The 18,875-nt window shown below is 45.5% G+C and overlaps 1 protein-coding gene across 6 annotated transcripts in view; it reads left to right on the forward strand.

Moving 5' to 3' along the window:
• The window catches only part of SAMD4A (sterile alpha motif domain containing 4A), a 202,553-nt gene that overhangs the window by 101,439 nt on the left and 82,239 nt on the right, over positions 1–18,875 (forward strand). For 5 of the 6 annotated variants that reach the window (XR_006886388.1, XR_006886390.1, XR_006886389.1 and 2 more), the window contains exon 3: positions 17,326–17,844. Coding sequence is in view for 2 of the 6 variants with exons in the window: in XM_046647862.1 (XP_046503818.1) it covers positions 17,326–17,844 (519 nt within the window). In the remaining 4 variants the exon portion in view is untranslated. Of the gene's footprint in view, positions 1–16,971; positions 17,172–17,325; positions 17,845–18,875 lie in introns of those variants that run through there. The other variant, XR_006886391.1, reaches the window with a different exon arrangement.

The following is an 18,875-nucleotide window of genomic DNA, read 5'->3' on the forward strand; positions in this document are numbered from 1 at the left end:
TGGTGGTGATGCCTGAGCCCAACACAGTCACCTATAATTCCTAAGTTCTTTGCTGAGAGGGCTTATTCGAGGGAGGTTGAGAAGATTGCTGGAGGGAGGCTGAGCATGAGATTGGGAATTCAGAATGACCTTTTCTCTATTAAATTCCTTAGCTTCCATGAGAAGAATAAATTCCATCAATTCTTCCATTGAGAATCACTTCTCAGCTTGATTTATTTTTACATCAGAGCCCACCACACACGCAAACTCATGCTCTTTCCAGCAGAGCTCTGAAAACATTCATCTATCTGCGTGTTTTTAATCAGAAAATTTGGATTACTTCCTGCAGATTGCCTGTTTCTTGAAGGAGGAGGGGAAGATGGCACAGTAGTCTTTTTGAAAGGATTGTTTTAAGTGATTGATTGAGCCAAAAAGAAATCACCTTTTTATTCTGCAAGGCAAAGGCTTTTTCAGGCCAGCTGATTGGAGTCTAAATTGTTCCACTGAGGGGAACGGGAGGCATGTCTCCAGGTGTATCCAGGTGGGCACAGTCTTTTAGTGAGTGGCGCATATATGAGATCTTCTGTATGGAATTCCTGGGGCCGGCAGACTCACAGAGAAGGGGTTTGTCAAATCTTGTCATTTCAGACTCCAGGCTAAATATTGGCATAGAAAACAGAGATTTCCACAGTCAACCCATCATTGGTTCAGATGTTAATAGAAAATCAAGAGTCAAGTAAAGTTAATAGGTAGAGATTTTAAAGTCAGGCTTGGTTTCAATTTACGTGTGGTTATTCTAACTGGTCAGAGAGGCACTCTCCCCAATACCCTGGCGCAGGCGTAAATTACTCACCTGTTAAAGACGATGTAACTTTTCTTTGAGGGTGCCACCTTAAGGGTCATTAATTTAGCAAATTAACTGACATTCCTAGAAAAGCTCCATGACTTGTGCCAGTGAATATTTACCCAGTTAGTGACTCTTCAGATGGCACCCCAAAATCACTGGTCCACTTCCAGGATGAGCAATTGACTTTCAGGAAGTGGGTTACTCACTTGTGCAATCAGATCAACACCCACGATGCTCAGTTTCAACACACTTTAAAATGCAAATGGAAACTTTCCTACCTCAAACTTTCAAACCTTTTCCAGATGGACCGAGAGGGGCGAGTGCATGGAGCCCAGGGAGGTTGGTCCAGCTTGGTGGCTGAGCACCATGATGGTGGCCACAGGCTCGTGCTGGGTGGCTGAGATGAGGCATCCTTGAGTGCCTGGAGAGAGCTGCCTCCTGTGCCCGCCCCATTTGCATTTGCCAAACGCCCACAAGAAACAAGGGCGATCTGTGGAGAGGCCAGGGTGTGCTCAGCTGAGAGGCTGCCCCACCCCATGCCCCCTTGAATTGTCTCTGCTCGTTTCACTGCTCAGCTGCAGCTGCCCACAGCTGACTGGGAAATGGATCTGGGCCTGAGGAAGCAGCAGCAGGGGCATGGGGTGGAATTCGGTATGTTTTTCGCACGTGGCCCCTTTTGCCCTGGTAGCCGCAACAGGGAGTCAGGAGGCCCACACTGTGCTGCTTTTGACTGTGGGTTAAGCTGGGTGCCTCGGAGGGCGACACTGGGGAGGAGGTGGCCGAGCGCAGTCTGCTGTTCAGTTCTGGGTGCCAGGTTTTCAAAGAGACATTGAGTGGACCCAGAGGAGGGTGGCCAGCAGTCTGTGGGGGTCTTTATATTGCATTCTTTCAGGATTATAAGCAACTGGAGATTTTTATCCTGAAAAAATTTAGGGGGATGGCCATCTTGTGAAAGGAGAAGTAGATTTTTTTTGTGTATTTTGTTATACATAAAATTATATTTAAAATTTGCCATTTTAATCAATTTTAAGTGTACAGTTCTGTTATATTAATTATATTCACAATGTTGTGCTACCATCACCACTATTTATTTCCAGAACTTTTTCATCATTCCAAACAGAAACTCTTTACACATTAAACAATAACTGCCTCCTCCTCTCAAGCCCTGGCAACCTCTATTCTACTCTCTGTCCCTGTGATTGCCTGTTCTGGGTACCTCATGTGAGTGGAATCATACCATATTCATCCTTTTGTGTTTGCCTTCTTTCACTTAGCACAATGTTGTCAAGGTTCGTCTGTGTTGTAGCATGTGTCAGAATTTCATTCTTTTTAGAGACAATAATATTCTATTGTATGTATAGACCACATTTGTTTATCCATTCATCTGTTGATGGACATTTGGGTTGCTTTTGGTTGTTGTGAATATTGCTGCTATGAACATGGCTGTACAAGTATCTGTAGATTCATTCTTTGTGGTTTCAGAAAAACCGGCATCTGTTGAATGGGAAGAAGTTGCAGAGAGGCCAGTTCTGGCCTCAGTCCTCCTGGCTCTCATTGATGGTAGAGGTAGGCTCCCTATGGCTGGGGAGTAGCTCAGCCTGGGAGACCCATCAGGGAGGAATCGTGTGGTGGGGCTCCCACAGCTAGCAAAGGCAGGGCCAGAGGGTCTCTGAGAGCCCTTCCATCTCCAGAATTCTGTGAGTCTCAGGCAGGTGGAGTGTGCGTCCTAAGTGAACCATCTGGAGAAAAAGAAAGTGGTGTCTGGTCAACTTTCCCCTGAGGAGAAAAAGGGGAAGTGGAATGGCAAATTACCTACCAGTCAGGAGAGGTGACTTGTGAAACTATCTTGGGCCTGGACTTGAGATCAGAGGCTGGTGATGCTATGAAGCTTAAACAGAGGCCCTGCATAGTCTGGCAGAGATCTTGCCAGAGCTCCATGGAAAGCTTTCCTCCACACTAGCATCCGAGAGTGGGGTGGGGGTGAGGTCCGGGGTTCTCGGCACAGTCCCCTCATGTCTGCCGGAAAGAGGGCTGCCCCCTGGGAGACCCGTCTGAGCCCCATCCCAGAGCAGGTCTGGAGTCCGGGTGGGGAGTGAGGGCAGGTGGAGAATGCTGGACTGGGGAGTGTTCAGGAGTGAGAGTCAGCTGAGGTAGGGATGCCCTGGGATCCAATACAATTAGCTTCCTTCTGGTACAGTGGGGGGGTTTTCTTATCATTAGTTGGGGAGGCCTAGCCAGAGAATTCCAGTATTCCAAAGTGAGTTTAATTGTGGGTGATTTCATTCTGCCTTTTTTATGTCGAAGCCAGGGACTTGCGTCATATAACAGTGAATTCAGGAGATTTTTATTTGCATGTGAATCATAGCTTTTCCAGCTGAATGTCACTTACTTGGAATTTTCGTCTGATTTTGTTTTTGTTTTTGTCTCTTGGTGTTTTTCCATCAGGCTCTTTGGCTAACCAGAAAAAAAAAAAATAGAAGAAGGGCTCAATCTGACTGGAGCAGGGTTTGAGTTGGCAACTCAAAAAGGAGAGTATTATGAATGTGAAAAAAAGAAAACGGATGCTTTATTTTGCTTTGAGGAAGGGACTGAGGCCAAGTCAAATTGAGAGCTCTAATTTGGGAATGGTGTTATTACAGGTCATTGGGAGTTGGTTACACTCTAAATTAGGAGGCCAGTCACATGAGGAGGCAGCAAAGGCGATCACATGGGGGACTAAGTTGGGGCTCTTCTACAATGAAGTTTTATTTTATTTACTACACGGTTGAAATGTACTTCTGTCATGTTGAGAAACCGAGTCGCCTTATTGGCTGCCGAGTGCTCTCTGTCTTGGCCCGTCAGTTGTCTTATAAATGAGCCAGTTCTTCCGATATGTGTGCTTTATTTAGGCACTGGAATTTGTTCAGTGATTAGTGGAGCAAGCCATGTGCTAAAGGTTATTTTTCTATTCTTCACCTTCACCTTCAGATCTGATTCCAAGGGGCCTGCTTCCTTTTCTTCCAAAGGCTCTACCCATTTTAGATCTCAAGGTCAAAAAATTCTGATAACTTTAGAAATATATATGTATATATAATATATATCTAAGTAAGTGATGATCTCTGTTTATTAGATTATCTTTCATTTTCTCAGTACAGTTACTGTCAGCTTGCAAAATAAAAACAAAAAAAAGATGAGTCCTGCCCCACGATGGGCAGTTAGGAACAAAGTGTTCTTCCTACCCCAAAACTGCAGACTTGCCATTCTTGGCATCGTGGGGATGACCAGAAAGGGTTGCGTGTGGTAAGCTGCTGATTTTTCTTGGAGAGTCAAAGTTGGCTTTCTTGATGTATAAAGCCCTGATTAGTTAGCTGTGTTTGAAATAAAAACAAAAAAGCAGCCCAAGAAGAATATCTAGAATTAGTGTCCCTGCAATCAAGTTGTGCTCATGGTCCTAAATGGGGCACATTACTAAGCCTGTGACACAGAGTCTGCTGGTGCTTCCGAAGCACGCAGACCAGCATTGCTTGTGATCGGGTTAGGAATAGAAGGTATGTGGAAACTTTCTATAAAAGGCTGCTGGATCCCTTGGATTGGTGTGGACAAGTGGTCAGGAAGCTCTGGCACTGTTTACAGCTGTCCCAGGGCATTGCCGTGTGAACTTGGGCGAGTTTCTCTGTGTCTCAGTTTCCCTGAAGACCATGTTGGTTTTGGGAGGGGAGGATGAGGGCTCCTGGAGATGTATGAGATGTGAGATGTTATCAGGTAGGTGGAGGGAGCATGGTGTCATGTGTTGTCACGAGAGCACAAATCAGAGCCATATGTCCCCACACAGGGCTGGGCTGCTAGTCTCTCCTCAGGCATCATTGCAGGGAGGGTGATGCCTCTGATGTCACAATACCCAGCTGGACACTCAATAATGATGAGCTGTGGCCAGTGGACACCAGAGGAGGGGAAGAAAAGGAGGATAAAGTGGAGAGGGAGGAGATGGAGCAATCCCGTATGTGATAATTCCATCAACTCACAACATTTTCACCTAACATCTCGTTCAACTGTAATGTGTTCAGCTCCACATAACCTGTATAGCGTCTGTGCCCTCCCCCTCAGACTCAGCAAAATAGTATGGTCCTCTAATCAAGAGATTTTGCTCCTGTTGCTGCATGTTTCGTGGTTCATCGTCAGACCCGTGAGTTGATACTTCTTCACCAAACGCTCTCCAGAGCAGCCATTTAGAGGTAATGCTCTGGCTCTGTGGTCCAGGCTCCTCTGGGCCTCCTGAGAGCAGCCCAAAACTCTGGGGATGATGTGGGGTGGCTTGTGAGGGTGTGCTTCTATGGCGAAGATGCTTTAAAATGGAAATTCTCACCTTCGTTTTATTCACGAGCCGCCCCAGGCCTGGTCAGCTTTGTCTCATGTTCTGATGGCACTCTTCAAACCCAGCTGTGCCCAAGTCCAGCCCCAGAAGGCCCTCTCACTCCTTTTAACTGGCTATATTGCTGTGAATGGAAAACTTGAGAGATCAGTCCTGTCCTAGAATTATTATGACATTTTGCTTGCTTGTTATGTTTTTTAATCCAACAACTTCCTCTTAAAAGCAGGTCCTTGCCACCCTTTGAAGTGATCCCCTTAGCCTTTCTCCTGGTAGGAAATTTATTTTTCCCGCCTGATTTCACATTAGCCTTAACCTGCTGATCATCCCAAAGCTGGAAAGACCAGTGGTTCTCAAACTTAAGCCTGGATCCAAATGACTTGAAGGGATTTTTAAACACAGAGTCTCTGACTCAGTAGATGTAGCTAGGGGTTGCAGAATTGGCATTTCTAACAAGTTCCCAAGTGTACCAACTGCCTACACTTTGAGAACGAGTGCCTTAGGCCTTTTTGGCTCTCGCATTCTCCCCTCCTTCCCTCCCCCAGTCTCTAGGAAGGGGTCCCACGGAGCATCATCCTGGTCTCTTAGATGATGGTGACTGTCACTAACAATTATATAGCATTCACTATAGGCCAGACAGTGGTCCCCATGCTTCACACAGATTAAATAATTCAAACATCACAATAATCCTGTGAGGTATCCCATTTCCAGATGAGGAAACTGAAATGTACAGAGTGGTTAAGTGAATTGCCCAAGGTCACACAGCTAACTAAATGGAAGATCTGGATTCAAACCCAGAAAATACAGCTAGAATCTGTGCTCTCAATCACTATGCTTTATTATCTTTCTTTTCTCTTCCTTCAAGTCACTTAGAGCACCTGATACTCCTACAGTTCTTGGAAGTAAATACCTCGGAACAGAGCCCCAAGACAACCGAGCCCATCTTAGGTGGTTGTAAGCTGTGTCTTGGGGTCCAGGTCTCAGGATGGCTTGGCTTTCCCACCTGTGTGTGTGTGTGTGTGAGTGGAGTAGGGGAGGTGGCCTTAGAGAGTGGACAGGGCCTCAGGAGGGACTCAGGAGGGGGCTGATGTGAAGACGCTAGGGGGCATCTACCTGTGAAGAGACCAGAGCTCTCCCTCTGCTGGGGCCCAGTGTCCCCCACCGTTCTGCCCTGGTCCAGAGGTTTCCATTGTTGACCCTTAACCTAACCAGAAACTTAATGAGAGACAGACAAAGCTGAGAAGAAACAGATCTGCCGTGTTGCATCCGTCATAGGAAAGTGCATGTATCTCTTGTCCAGTTTGGTCCAGCAAGCCTGCGTCATCAGCACCAACCTAGGCAAGCGAATAGGAGACACAGAACGGGAGGCATGGTCGCTGCCCTCCAGGAGCCAGCGGTCTGACTGAGCAGAAGGAGCGTCGTACCAGTGTGCACATCGCTGAGCTAACAGTGACGTGGGAGGCAGTGAGGGCCAGCGTGGACCACAGGGCTCAGGGAGAAAGGCAATTTCTTAAACTACATCGTGGATGACGATGGGGGCGGGAGGGAGAGGGTTTGGATGTATACAGGGAGCCCCTACAGCAGAGAGCATGGTGATAAATAACCTTCTCTTTTAAGCTTTAATAGCCACAGGTCAAGTCTCCCCTGGCATAGTGATAATCAGTTAAGCCCTTTATGTTTTTCCAGTAAATACTGTGTTAGATACTGGCTGGAGGTCTGCAGGAGGTTCTGGGGTTACTTTAGAAAATGGATTCTCTCCTTACAGAGTTGCCTGTTGGTTCTATAATTGGAGACCTTCTTAAAGTACTTCCCTACCCCTCTGGTATGATTCTCTCCAAATTCTTTGTACTCCAGACATTTCTATGGGGTACAAAGCTTTACGCATGGCTATGTCTGAAGTGACACCCCACTGAAAAGGACCGATCCTAGCAAAATACCTCCACCTGCAAAGGTGGTGGTGTAAGCCTAGATGAAAACAAAACAGGCCACTGCTATCACTGCCGACTCTGGACCAGAGTGGCCTGCGTCCTCTGGCTGGCTCCATGCTCCTTTGGGTTAGAATTCTAGACAGTGTGTTTGAGACTCAGGAAGGATGAGCAAGAGGCCCTTGTCCACAGACCTTGTAGCTGTGGGCTCTGAGCCCTTGTCTCCTTCTGCTCCTGCAGCATTCCCACAAAGTCTAGTAAAGCCAGGGGTCCTCATCTGGTCAATCCTCCTAATTCTGCTGCAGCCACTGACCTCTGGGTCTATTTAATTTCACGGCGGGGTGCCCAGAAGGAGGGAAACAGCCTTGGCCATTCTCATTCCTGAGTAGAGAACTTCATCCTTTACCATCGTCCTTCCTGCCTTTTCTCCTTCTTACCCCACTACCCCGGGGGACTTTAGAATTTAAAAAGATCAAAAGATCTAAAAAGTCTTGTTCTGATGGCACCGACAGACCTACTAATCTAAAAATGAGTTTAGTGCACAAGTAACAGGTGAAATTAAGCTGCCTTCTCTGCTTACCTTTGCGTAAATCTTGGAGTTGGCTGATAGCTCAAGAGAACTAGAAAGGGAGGCGTGCCTCTAGCTCCCTCTACAGGGCCGTGCCTCATAAGGACTAGAGCAGGATTGGTTATGTTCTAGGGTCGGTCGCCCAGCTCCGTCCTTGTGCAGTTGACTAGGCTCTTCTTTTCAAATATAGTAACAGTTCATTTGTGACCATGGATTTGAATAGCCTGCCTCCACAAAGTTGTTCATTCTCTCCTCTGTAGAATAACTTGTACATGTAATTCAGATTTCATGCCTAAATGAGTGATACATAAATTTTACTATCACCTTTGCTAACATGTATATTTTGGGAATATATATGTGCAGTTCCTTGGTGACAGTATTTACAAAGTTACACACATCACAGGGTCTTACTTCCATACTTATACTTTGGATTCCTATATGTCAAAATGGGAAATTTTGTCTATAAATTGTCAAGCAACTTCCTAATTATTTTAGAAAGCGTAAGACCCAGTGACTTAACAGTCCAGACTCATTTAAAGACATCGAGTGGCTCCCTAATGTCAGAGGTGACACTTGTTCACTCTGGCCGTTCCTGGACTCCTGAGGTTTATAAACCTATTGTGTGAAGTGGCTCTTGTTCAGTGTGGTCTGTTGGATGAAGTAGGAACTATTCTTTTGTGATTTGACCTGTTTATATTGCTCCCAAGACACTCCTTTGTTGACTCTGTCTGGACATTGCCAAGGATTTTGGTCTTAGAGTTCGTTAACAAATAGTATAGCTGTTAGGCTACCTGGACCGGGGGTGCTTCTTTCAAGGTCCTCGTGTCTAGTGCTTCTCGTGGAACAAGGCTTGACTCTAAGTGTATAGTTCAAAGCATATCGTTCTCCTTTGCAAGGTTGGCTTGAGGACTGCTAATTCATTATTTTGAAATACTATTGGAGAGTCACTTTGTGGGATGGGGTTTTGTCAGCGGTGGTCTGGGAGTGTGAGAGTGGCCCCAGAGATTAGCGAATGGGAAGCTTCCTGCTCGTGGGACATTTTACAGCCTCTCCCCTGAGGGGATTTTGGTATAAAAAACTAGCTGAATGTGGTTTGCCAGGATTTATCTTGCATTTGTCAAGAGTAAGGTAACATTTTCTTCATCTCTAATTTATATGACTCTTAGGAGACCCATTCCTATGAGATTTTATTAGAACATAATCACTTATGGCCAAAAAAACTTGGACATACGACAGTCTTAACACAATCCTATTGGTATTGGTTTTCTTTCTTTCTTTCTTCAACAGATGTTTGCAAAAGAGTCGTATTAAATACATTTAATTCTGCTGTCTCAGCCTCTCAAATCTTTATCATGAAGATTACTTTAATTGGTGTCAGTTACAATCAGGAAAGGCATACATTATGCTTTTGTTTTCAAGCATGTGGGGAAATTTTTCATCCTAAATAGACGATAGAGAAAGGGGATGTACTAAAGATTTTGAAAATTGAGCTAATTATTGTGTTTTCCTCTTTTACATGTTCCTGTTTTTATTTGACATTAAAGCTAAAAGTAATCAAAATTCTGCAGCATCATATGAGAAAGAGGTGACTGAACAGTTTTCGGGTGACAGTTGGTATCTACTTTTGTTTGCAAGTCACCCATTCCATCAGTCTTAATTTAAAGGAAATTTCTAGGAAGTACCTGAGATTTTGAGTAAGAAATCACATAGTCTGTTAAACCACTATCAAACAAAATGCCTGGGGACAACTTTGTCTAGCCATTAAAAAATGTGATTAAGGAAATGATAATGCATGGGAACGTGGAGACAACACTACCTCGTGGAGCTTATGGTCTAGTCGAGAAAGACAGAAAGTAAGTGTAATACACAGCACATCACAGGGTAAGTGCTATGGAGAAAAATAAAGCAGGGCAGGGGGGTAGGGAGTGTAGGGTGAGGGGGTAACGTGGGTAATTTAACATTGCGTGGACAGAGAAGGTCTCACTAAGAAGGGAACATTGGAGCAAAGACAGAACTGTGGGAAGCTAACTGTGGGTCTAGGGGAAAGTATTCCAGGCAGAGGAAATAGCAAGTGGGAAGTTTGGGAGGTAGGCGTGTTAAAGGACCAGCAAGGAAGCCAGTATGGACTGAACTAAATGGGGACAGTAGTAGGGGTTGGGGCTAGATCACAGAGGGGCTAATTGTATGGCTTCTACTCAAAGTAAGATGGGAAACCATTGGAATGTTTGATCACAGAAGTGACATGGCTTAGCTTCTAGTACAGGAAGACTATTCTGGTTGTTCTGTTGATAATAGACTGTTGGGGGCGGGGGGTGGAATGCAGAAGCATGGTGAGAGGTAGTTAGATTCTGGATATATTTTGAAGATTCAGTGCACGGGATTTGCTGACACATTAAATATGGGATGTAAGAGAAAGGAGTCAAGGATACTCCAAGGTTTTGACCTGAGCTACTAGAAAGGATGGAAAAGCCTTTTGCTGAGATAGAGAAGAAGAGCCAAAGAGCAGATCTAGTGAGAGCGAGAGCAAGAGATCAGCTTTGGGCATGTTAACTTTTTGAGATCATCTGAGTGGAGATGTAGAGGATGCAGTTGGATATGGGAGTGTGAAACTCAGGGAGAGACCTGGGCTGGTGATACAAATGTGGGGGTTGTCTGCATACTCGTAAGAATTGGTCAGAGCCAGGTGGAGGTGTCAGAAGCCTGAAGGTGAATCCCAACTCTTGACTCTTGGCTGAGATCTCAGCACTAGTTCACTCCTGGCCTGGGTCCTTCAGGAGCAAAGGAGCCCTCCTGGAGCATTCATCCATGCCAGTACCCTGGAAAAGAGTGACTAAGATGGAAAGTTCCCATTGAAGAGATGACCAGATCACTCTGGAGTGTTAGGTAGGTCACTATTGGTGTTTGTTGGGGCCAGAGGTACCTGGTTCTTGCCCTCTGAGGACAGTCAGGTGCCTAAGAATGACCAGCATCTAATGACCTTCAGGCTCTCAGAGAAAGTTCTAGTGGTTATAATGGGCTATGGAAACCACTATATGGATCTCTGCCATTTCTAGTGAATTCAAGGGGCAGTAGCATTTTTGAGTGATTTTGGCCAAGTAACGTGAAGCTCCTTGTATCAGTTAACTATTGCTGTGTAACAAGTTACCCCAAACTTAATGGCTTCACACAACAATGTTTATCTCACAGCCGTCTGAGGGTCAGGAATTTGGAACAGCCTAGCTGGGTTGTTCTGGCTGGAGGTCTCTTGCAAAGATACAGTTACGATATTGACTAGAGCCGGAGACTCCACTTTCAAGATGGCTCTCTCACACAGCTGTCAAGTTGATGCTGGCTGTCAGTAGGAGGCCTGAGCTCCTCCCAGACAGGCCTCTTCCAGGGCTGCCTCTTTTGAGTGTCTTTGTGATTGGGGTGCTAGCTTTCCCCCAAGTGAGCTGACCAAGAGAGTGACATGAAGCTGCAGTGCCTTTTATGACCTGATCTCAGGACACCTCCATCACATCTGTGGCACATGGAGCTGTTCGGATGCAGTGTGGTAAAGGAGTGCACAAGGGTGTGAGTACAAGAGGCAAGGATCTGTCAGGCCATCCTGGAAGCCAGTGATCACACTTCTTGAAGATAGGAGAAAGTTTCTATCTTCTCAATCCTTTGTATCTTCTCAAAGCACTGCTTGCAGCTCTAGGGATCAGTAACCCCATATTACCTGGGTCTGCCATCATAACTGGTCTAATCCACGTCACTTGCAGGGCTCCCCCAAGTTATGCAGGTGCTTCTCTAGTCACCTTTAGTTCAAGACGATACCTTGGGAGACAATAGGCAAGTGCAGGTGCCAACACAAGAATCCCACCCTTTGCCACGTTGGTGTTTGCCATTTCCCCCCCTGGTTTTCAGGTGCCCTGTGTCAGCTCACATCCCTACCAAAGGCATGGTGTGTGGTGTTACCACTAGCTGTCTATCCTTGCGTTGTGCAGAGTTTCAATAATTTAGAAGCCTTTATTATGTGATGCGTCTAGGATTGAGTTTGTAATATAAGTTCTTCCAAGAGCATTTGACCGTTTCATACCCACTAGTGTTCCTGCCTTTTAGCACATTTATTTAACCAGTTCTTCTTGTATGTGTGCACTTAATTTCCAGCCATTTCTTGCATGAGCAAATTGCCTAAATACACTTGTGAGAAATCCTTTTATGGTAAATGTTATTAAACTGAAAACAAGGGTATAATAAAATAGCAATTTAAGGGTAATTTACTAACAACTGGAGCCCTTAAACATTGACATACCACTGTGTAGTAATAATACCAGACTTGGTGTTTAAACACACTCTGTGTCACTCCAAGAATCATTGGGACAGTTTCCTAATCCTCATGGTCTTTAACTATAGCTCTGTAAAATTTTTCTCACTGCTCCTATGTTACTGGTTTATCAATTATAAATCATTAAATTTTACCCACATAAAACATCCAGCAAACCCTTAAATCTCTGCTCCTCGTTCGGGGAAATCGTAGAGAAAATATTCAGAGAAAGTAATAGAGGTGAGTTGGCATCATTGAACCTTGCTGTTCTCGGACTTCTGTTTTCCAGACTGCCTACTGAATAGAGTGACATTGGGAATAAGAATAGAAATGGCATTACAGAGTGATCAATGAAGTGAAAACTTTGAGGATTCCTGGGTCTTCCCAGTAAGGAGAATCTATTGACTACACATGCTCTCTGGAAGGTGGTGTGGATGCCACAAAGGAAGCCAGTGGGCAGCTTGGCAGGACCTAGCCATCATGTACCACTGCAGGACCTGGCTTCTGTTTGAGGATGGAGATCCTCACTCGTCCGTGCCCTGGGGATGGTCACCCTGAGAGACTGACTCACACTAACTAGAAAGTGGGGAAGTATACCCTACAATCCTGGCTTATTAATTTGCCATGAGGAGCCATCATCAGAGGGACCAGGTGTACCCAAAGTCCATATAATCAGCACAGGAAGGCCTCCGCAGGGAGCCAAATCATAATCAGAAGCCGTTTATTGAGTTGCCCTGAAAAATCATCGTCGTGGAATCTAGAAATACCTCGAGTCTGTATGATCAGTTCATTCTCTCCCTGAAGGTATGTCTGGGGAGCTGAATCACAGTCCAAAGGTGGTTTGCTGAGTGAGTAGTCAGCATGCGGGCAGCTAAGTGAAGTGCGTGTTTAGTGGCAACAGCTTAGCTTCATGAGTCCGTCTCAGTGTGGGAATGACTTTTCCCGAAGGACTGAACTTCTCAAAGCCAAATGGCTAAAACTTCCTTTTTCCTGGAGAGGCACTTGGAGAGGTGTATTAGTTATCTTTGGCCACATAACAAATTGCCCAAAATGTAGCAACTTAAAACAACAATAAACATGATATCCCACGGTTTCTGCCGACCTGGAATATGGGTGGTCCCTCGGAATGTTGTCTGGAGGGCAGTGGTCTGAAGGCTTAACTGGGGCTGGGCAAGCTGCTTCCGGGATGGTCCCTCCCATGGTGTGGCAGGAGGCTCAGGTCCTCACCATCAGGACCTCCTGTCAGGCTGCTGGAGTGTCCTCACCACATGGCATCTGGCTTCCCCCCAGAGTGAGGGAGCAAGGTGCAAAGTGCGGTGCCTTTATAACCTAGTCACAGGGTCGCACACTGACACTGCCCTACGTTCTCTTTGCTAGAGGTGACTTATTAAGTCCAGCCTGCACTCAAGGGAAGGAAGTTAATTAGACCCCACCTTTTAAAGAGAGAGGAGTGTCAAAGAAATTGTGGACATATTTTAAAGCCACAGTAGGTGTCACCTACTTTGTCTCTGTAACTCCTTTTTTTCTACATGCCTGCAGCTGACCAACTCTTCTGCTGATCCATGTACTCTACTAATATGTTTTTAAATATAACATATGTACATATGCTTTATATGTAATTCTATATGAATGTATAATTATATATTTTATGTGTTATATAGTTATAGGTTATGTATATTATAAATGTTAATGTATTAGCCTGTGGCCAAGCTCTTCTAGCCTCATAGCCCTTATGCATCTTTATGCTGATTTGCATACTCCCATCCTGCCAGGGCACCTGGGGCAAGTTACTTGACCTCTCAGTGCCTCTGTGTGCCCATCTGTAAAATAAAACTGGTAATAAGACCTACTTCATAAGCTTCCTGTGAGGATTAAATGAGTAATTATATGCACAGCACTTAGAAAAATGCCTGGCTTGTGGCAAGCATTTCAGTACTGTTAGCCGCCAGCATGGCCGCTGGAGCGGTAGCAGAGATCGCCTGATCCAGGCAGTGGAGTTAGCGCTCTGAAGGCAGGCTTCCTGCCATGTTCCCAGTGGCAGTAAGCAAAAGTCATGGTTGTCCTCCTGGCCACACCACAGCCCCACACACCCAAGCTCATCTGGAGGATAAAGAAAGAACCCTTTTTGCCCTGGCAGGGCCCGGGGCCAGGGCCTCCTGTTTTCCTTTCCTCTTTGCTGTGCTCGTCCCTCCTCTGGACCCCAGGTTGATCCCTGGCAGAGAGCGCTTACATGGAGATAACGGTTTAGTTTGCACTCTGAGTTCTATTCACATTTTATTTTTGTTCCTGATGGTTTTTTTCAGGCTGACCTTTTGCGAAAGAGTAGAGTATCCACACAGAGAAGTGACCTAGCAGAAAGCCAGGGGCTTCCTCAGCCTCGTGCCTTTTTTTTAAAAGTTGTGCCCAAATTTTATTTTTAAACGTACATTTTCCAGGGTGTGCACTAGCTGGCTCTGCTCACTGTTGGCGTCAGACGGAGATTCATCTTTGTCTCAGGCCTTTTGCTTCTTGCTAGTGCCTGTTTAGCAACTTGGGCTTAATGAGTAGATTTTATCTACATCCCTAGCATATTCATAATTTAAAACAAGCGGGGTGTTTGCTGAAAATGCATTGATGAGAGAGTTAGGATGGTCGCTTTCTTCATCTCCCAGATCTACCTTAAAAGGGAGGCTGCGTACCTCATGGAATGCACTGGGTTGTCTTGTGTCAGGTGGCAGTTAGCTAAATATAGAGTCAGGGAGCTGGGAGGGACCTGCCGAGGTCATCTGTGCCCTCCCACCCGCCTTCCCCATGTGAGTGTCTCGAGCCTTGTGCTAGCTGGTTCAGTAGCCACCAGCCACATAGGGCTTCTGAGCACTTCAGATGTGGCTAGTCGAAGGTGAGATGTGCTGTTGGTGGTGAAAGACACCCTGGATTTTGAAGACTTAATACAAAGAAAAGAGTGTAAAATGTTTCATCAATAATTTTATATTGATTAAAAGTTGAAAAAATAATATTTTGATATATTGAATTAAATAAAACATATCATTAAAATGAATTTTACCTCCTTGTTTTTACTTTCCTTTTAAAACTAGAAAATTTGACTTCCGTATGTGGCTCACATTGTATTCCCATCCAACAGTGCTTCTCGAGCCCATCCAGCTCTGTTCTTCAGGCCTCCAGGACAGAGACGGTAGAGCCTACCTTGGTGACTCCTCTGAGTCTTTCGTCATTCTGGCACTTCACTTCTTCTCCACATTCAATCTTGATCTCTTCTACTTCAAACAGTTGACTGTTCATCTCCTTATGACATCCCCACGTAATGAAATCCTCAAGCATCTCTTCATATTATTCAATTGTAAGCTCAATAACCCCATTTTCTTTCACCTTTTGACATTCTACCTCTTTCCCAACTCTAATATTTTTTAATGACCTCCTCTGGATCATCTCTGGTTTCTCTATACAGAAGTACCCCCTTATCCATGGGGGATATGTTCCAAGACCCCCAGTGGATGCCTGAAACCACGGATAGTACCAACCCCTATAGAGACTATGTTTTTTTTCCTATACAGACATGCCTATGATAAAGTCCACTTATAAATTAGGCACAGTAAGAGATTAACAATATTAACTAATAGTAAAATAGAACATTTATAACAGTATATTTTAATAAAAGTTACTGGAGATCTTAGCAACCTCGACATATGATTATTTTTCTTTCCTTGTTAAGTAATGAAGTTTCACCTTTTCACTTAAAGGAAGCACTTTACAGTTTCTCTTTGGCATACTCAAATTGCCAGCATCACTACTCTTGTGCTTGGGCCTTTATTAAGTAAAATAAGAGTTACTTGGACGCGAGCATTGCGATACGTCGAGTTATCTGATAACCAAGGTGGCTACTAAGTGACTAACAGGTGGGTAACGTATATGGTGTGGATCCGCTGGACAAAGGGATGATTGACGTCCCAGCCAGAATAGAGCCAGTCAGCGTGAGATTTCATCATGCTACTCAGAACAGTGCGTGATTTAAAACGTATGAATGGTTTATTTCTGGAATTTTCCTTTAATATTTTCCAACAGCAGTTGACTGCAGGTAACTGAAAACACGGAAAGCGGAACCGCAGATAAGGGGGACTATTGTGTTATTTTTAAAATTTAGTATGAGAAACCACCCATATGGCTCTAATGTGGGCCTAAGTAATGCAGAGACAAGTAGAAGGAATTACTTCCACCATCAAGTACGTGATCAGTCCTTTTGATACATTTCCGCATTTAATCCTACCACACAAGGAGGGGCAGGTGCTGTTAGTAACTCTTGACTGATGAGGGAGTTGAGGCTCAGAGAGGTTAAGTAACTCACCAAGTTTCTCTTGCAAATTAAGCGGCAGATCTGGAATTCAGGCCCAGGTTTGCCTCACTCCAAAGCCCGCCTTCTCTCGTTACACACCATGCCTTCTTCGCCTGATGCTTTTCTCTGAATACGTATGCCCTGTGGTCCTGAGAGGCCTCTAGTACGTGGCTGATGCGTTTGTAACTTATGGTCAGAGAGGACTCGAGCTTGTTCTGATATGTTTATGCCTTACGAGAATTGTGAAGCCCTTCTGCTAAATTCCAGAAACCCCTTTTCAACCCTGCTGATACCGCATGAAAGCTAGCAGGACTGCCTGTCCCCGTGGGGTCATCAGTGGGCCAGAGTTGAGGTCTCCAGACATCAGGAATGACTTTTCTGGAAGGGAGCGTTCTTTCCTGTGGCCTCGGTCCTGTGGATAACTACCAGTGTCCAGAACAAGCTACTTCTCAAAGGACAGTCAAGCGAAGTGCGTTGTTTACCGACGTTTACCTAAAGGCAACAAGTTGTGTTTTGGTCAGAAGGGAACAGGAAGGGATCCTTGTGAGTGTGTTAAAAATGGATCTTCACGTGGGGGAAACTTGAAGACATTGTGCTGAGTGAAGTAAGCCAGTCACGTGAGGACAAACACTGTGCTTCCACTTATGCGAGATCCCTAGAGGAGTCGAATTCATAGAAACGGAAGGTAGGATGGCGATTGCCAGGGGTGGAGATTTTCTTCTTCCCATGCCCCGTCTGTCTGGGAGTGTGGTTAGACTTTTCCAGGAAGGGAAACTTGTACCAAAATGGTTGTACCCTCTCTGGTGACCTGAGTGAGTTCGATCCAGCACCCAAACATCCGAGAATGCTTGTTCCGTGTTTCGTTGAGGGCACTGCCCCCTCACCCCCTGAGGTGGGTTATCTCGTCTGACGCGTGGGCTACTTTGAGAAAATTTAGCTGGGGTAGATAGATTGGGACTCTAATCCACAGGAGTTCTCTTCACAGTGTGCTGTTTCGTATCATTGTGGGTGTGTTTGCTTATTTGCCTGTGTATTTTCCTTTTCAGGAATCATTAACCAATGGCAACAGGAATCCAAGGATAAAGTGATTTCCCTCCTGTTAACTCACCTGCCTTTGCTGAAGCCAGGAAACCTCGACGCTAAAGTAGAGTATATGAAACTGCTGCCCAAAATCCTGGCGCACTCTATTGAGCACAACCAGCACATTGAGGAGAGCAGGCAGCTGCTGTCCTATGCTCTGATCCACCCGGCCACGTCTCTGGAAGACCGCGGTGCTTTAGCCATGTGGCTGAATCACTTGGAGGACCGCACGTCGACCAGCTTTGGCGGCCAGAGCCGAGGCCGCTCAGACTCTGTGGATTATGGGCAGACACACTACTATCACCAAAGACAGAACTCCGACGACAAGCTCAATGGGTGGCAGAACTCTCGAGATTCTGGGATTTGCATCAACGCCTCCAACTGGCAGGACAAAAGCCTGGGATGTGAGAATGGCCATGTGCCTCTCTATTCCTCCTCATCCGTCCCCACCACAATCAACACCATTGGAACCAGCACCAGTACAAGTAAGTGCCCTGGAAACCCTTCTGCTCAGCCACTTTGGCGACTTGCTGTGTGTGGCATGTCCCACTGGGAATGTCTGCTCCGAGCACCCCGTAACCCTGGGAGAGAAGGGCTGACCGGGATTGGCGGTGGGAAAGGGGTCTTTGGACCGCATCCTTGTTGCTCCTTTGACTCTGGAAGGATGAAAATGCTGGGCAGATAAAATGACCGGTCCAAATTTGGGTTACAAATAGACCAAAAAATATAAAATAAAATAAGAGAGAATAAGTGGTGAGAGAAGGAGAGAGAACTGCCCCGGCCCCGTCTCTCCCCAGGGTTGTGGATTTGCCCAGCACTGAGTGGTGTGTGATCCTCTGGACTTGATTCTAATCCAGGGTTAACCAGACAGCCTCATGGGCTCTGTGCACTTTCTTTTTTTTCCCTATTTTTCTTTTTTTTTTTTGTATTAATTTCACCCTGGAATGTTCCCTCCCTTGCATTTCCTGTTTTAATCCCCAGTTGTTGGGGGTACTTTCCTCCTGACCAGGGGAACAGGTTTGCTAACTGAGAATGCTGCTCTGTACTGTGGCCTGGGGTGAATGCGGGGGCCGTCTTGCTCAGTCTAACCCTTTAGGAGAGGCAGGTGAGGAACTGCTTTGGGGGAAAGGAAAGCAGAGGCCAGCCTTCTGCTCTTTTGATCACTAAAGCAAAGTACCCTGCCTACAGCTGGGACTCCTCTCTGTGGCTCCCTACTTGGGCTGAGCAAAGGGACAAACATGCCATTGGTGCTTCTATAAAATGGCAATGTGGGAGGGTGGCCCATCGGTAAACAGAATTCCTTGATGCTAGTTTGCATGTGTCTGTGAATACAGTGCCAGTGCCAAGATAACTTTCTTGGGGGAAAGCTTTTGTGGTTAGATCTTATGTGCCTGTCAACATGCAGGAACTCCCAATTAAATATGAGAGTATTAAGAATTGGCAGTGACAGCTTCTTGGCCTCTACCTTCATTTGGATCTTTTGGTGAATGGGACTTTTTAAATGGCTTTCTCAAAT

This window comes from Equus quagga, chromosome 20, assembly GCF_021613505.1.
Source record: "Equus quagga isolate Etosha38 chromosome 20, UCLA_HA_Equagga_1.0, whole genome shotgun sequence".
Classification (NCBI taxonomy): domain Eukaryota; kingdom Metazoa; phylum Chordata; class Mammalia; order Perissodactyla; family Equidae; genus Equus; species Equus quagga.